At 35.9% G+C, this 1,874-nt stretch overlaps 1 protein-coding gene across 1 annotated transcript; it reads left to right on the top strand.

Annotated features, from left to right (window-relative positions):
* On the top strand, positions 1–1,872 carry LOC102595379 (adenylate isopentenyltransferase 1, chloroplastic-like). Its single transcript, XM_006360397.2, has one exon. It carries the CDS (start codon positions 438–440, stop codon positions 1,440–1,442), a length of 1,005 nt encoding a protein of 334 aa, XP_006360459.1. The 5' UTR covers positions 1–437; the 3' UTR covers positions 1,443–1,872.
* The last annotated feature ends 2 nt before the right edge of the window (positions 1,873–1,874 follow it).

Below are 1,874 nucleotides of genomic sequence, written 5' to 3'. Positions count from 1 at the left end.
TTAATCAATTCTCCCCTCTTAAAATCACCATATATATATATATCAAGAAAACTACACTACCTTACTTCAAAAATGGCAACACTTCCAGCAAGAAACTAAGTAACAATGAAGGAAATGATACACACGATGATCGAAAAGTGTCCATTATCCATCGCCATTGAAGTAAAAAAGCTCGAAAATTGTTCGTAGATATGAAGAAGATGAACCAGCAAATATAATAGTACTACTATATACACAGAATAACGAATAACAAATATATATACCTATTATCTGTTCCACTTTCATCAGCCCACCTTCTACTTCTCTGTTTTTTTTTCCGTACTATTCTCTGCCAAAGCAACGATCCATAAATAATCTTTCGTATTTTACTGTGCATATAAATAGTTGCTTAATTTATCATCATCATTATCGTTATCGTTATCATTATCATCTACTTTATGAGAAAATTATCATTTTTATCAACAACAACGAGTACTAATCATTCTAACACGTTGTTTTTCTTCAAACCAAAAAACATTTTCTTCTTCCCCAAATGGACTCGTAATGTGGTTATATCAGCAACCAGTAGTAATGTACCACGACGATCCAAAAAGATCGTCGTGATAATGGGTGCTACTGGTTGTGGAAAATCAAAACTCTCTATCGACCTTGCCACTCATTTCTTCCCATCTATCGAAGTCATTAACTCCGATAAAATCCAAGTTTACAATGGTTTAGAAATCACTACAAACAAAATTTCAATGACTGAACGCTGCGGTATCCACCATCATCTTCTCGGAGAGTTCAAACCTACTGAATCACACCCGGAGTTTTCCCCTTCCGATTTCCGATCAGCTGGAGATTTCAGAATCAACGAAATCGTTAATCGAGGGAAAATCCCTTTTATTGTAGGTGGGTCTAACTCATTCATCTATGCTCTGTTAGTAAAACAATTCGATTCAGGATTCGACATTTTCGAATCGTTAAATCCGGTGATTAACGAGCTTCGTTACCAGTGTTGCTTCATCTGGGTTGATGCCATAGCACCTGTATTGAATCAGTATTTAGATAAACGAGTCGATGAAATGCTCGATTCGGAGATGTTCGAAGAGCTAAAAGAGTATTTCGAGAAAGAGGGGTTTTCCGATTCCAGTTCCGACGGGATCCGGAAGGCAATAGGAGTACCGGAGTTCGAGAAATACTTTAAAGGGAAGATATCATACGAAGAAGCAGCCATGGAGATAAAGGAGAACACAAGGGTATTAGCAGAAATACAGGTGAAGAAGATCATGCGGCTGAGAGAAGGTGGATGGAACATACAAAGAGTGGATGCCACAGCGACGTTAACGGCGAAAATGGGGTCGGAAAAAATAGCCGGCGGCGAGAATCCGGCGAGGAAAATTTGGGAAGAACAGGTACTGGAACCAAGTGCCAAGATTGTGAAGCAGTTCTTGTTGGAGTAGGTCATTTTCCAGCTATTTCCAGCTCTCAATTTTTTCAATTATTTTTTAATTTCATCTTAGTTTTAATTTATTTTGTTTTTTTTTAAATATAGGACGTAAATTGAGTAAGAGGGCTGGATCAATTAAAGTCAAACTATACTATGAATCGAATTATTACAACAGATTATCAAGTAGTTATAGCGAAATATTTTATTGACAATCATTTTTGGGGTTAGCTACGAGCAAAGTAGTTTGTTCGTAGCTAACATAGGGAGAGGGGAAGCAAGAAAAAACAGTCTTATTTATTTGATTTTGTTATGATGAATTTTTAGGATTACTTTGGATTTTCAAAATTTTTAAATTTTATTTCTCATATCAATCCATAACATAAAGAGTTTATTTGGGTTATAAGTTAAAAGGTATGTTTGTCCTCCATTTTTGTATGCATTAAGA

This window comes from Solanum tuberosum, unplaced genomic scaffold (genome assembly GCF_000226075.1).
Source record: "Solanum tuberosum cultivar DM 1-3 516 R44 unplaced genomic scaffold, SolTub_3.0 scf00322, whole genome shotgun sequence".
Taxonomy (NCBI): Eukaryota; Viridiplantae; Streptophyta; class Magnoliopsida; order Solanales; family Solanaceae; genus Solanum; species Solanum tuberosum.
The sequence above is the reverse complement of the archived record's forward strand: the minus strand, read 5'-3'. Positions and strand labels throughout refer to the sequence as shown.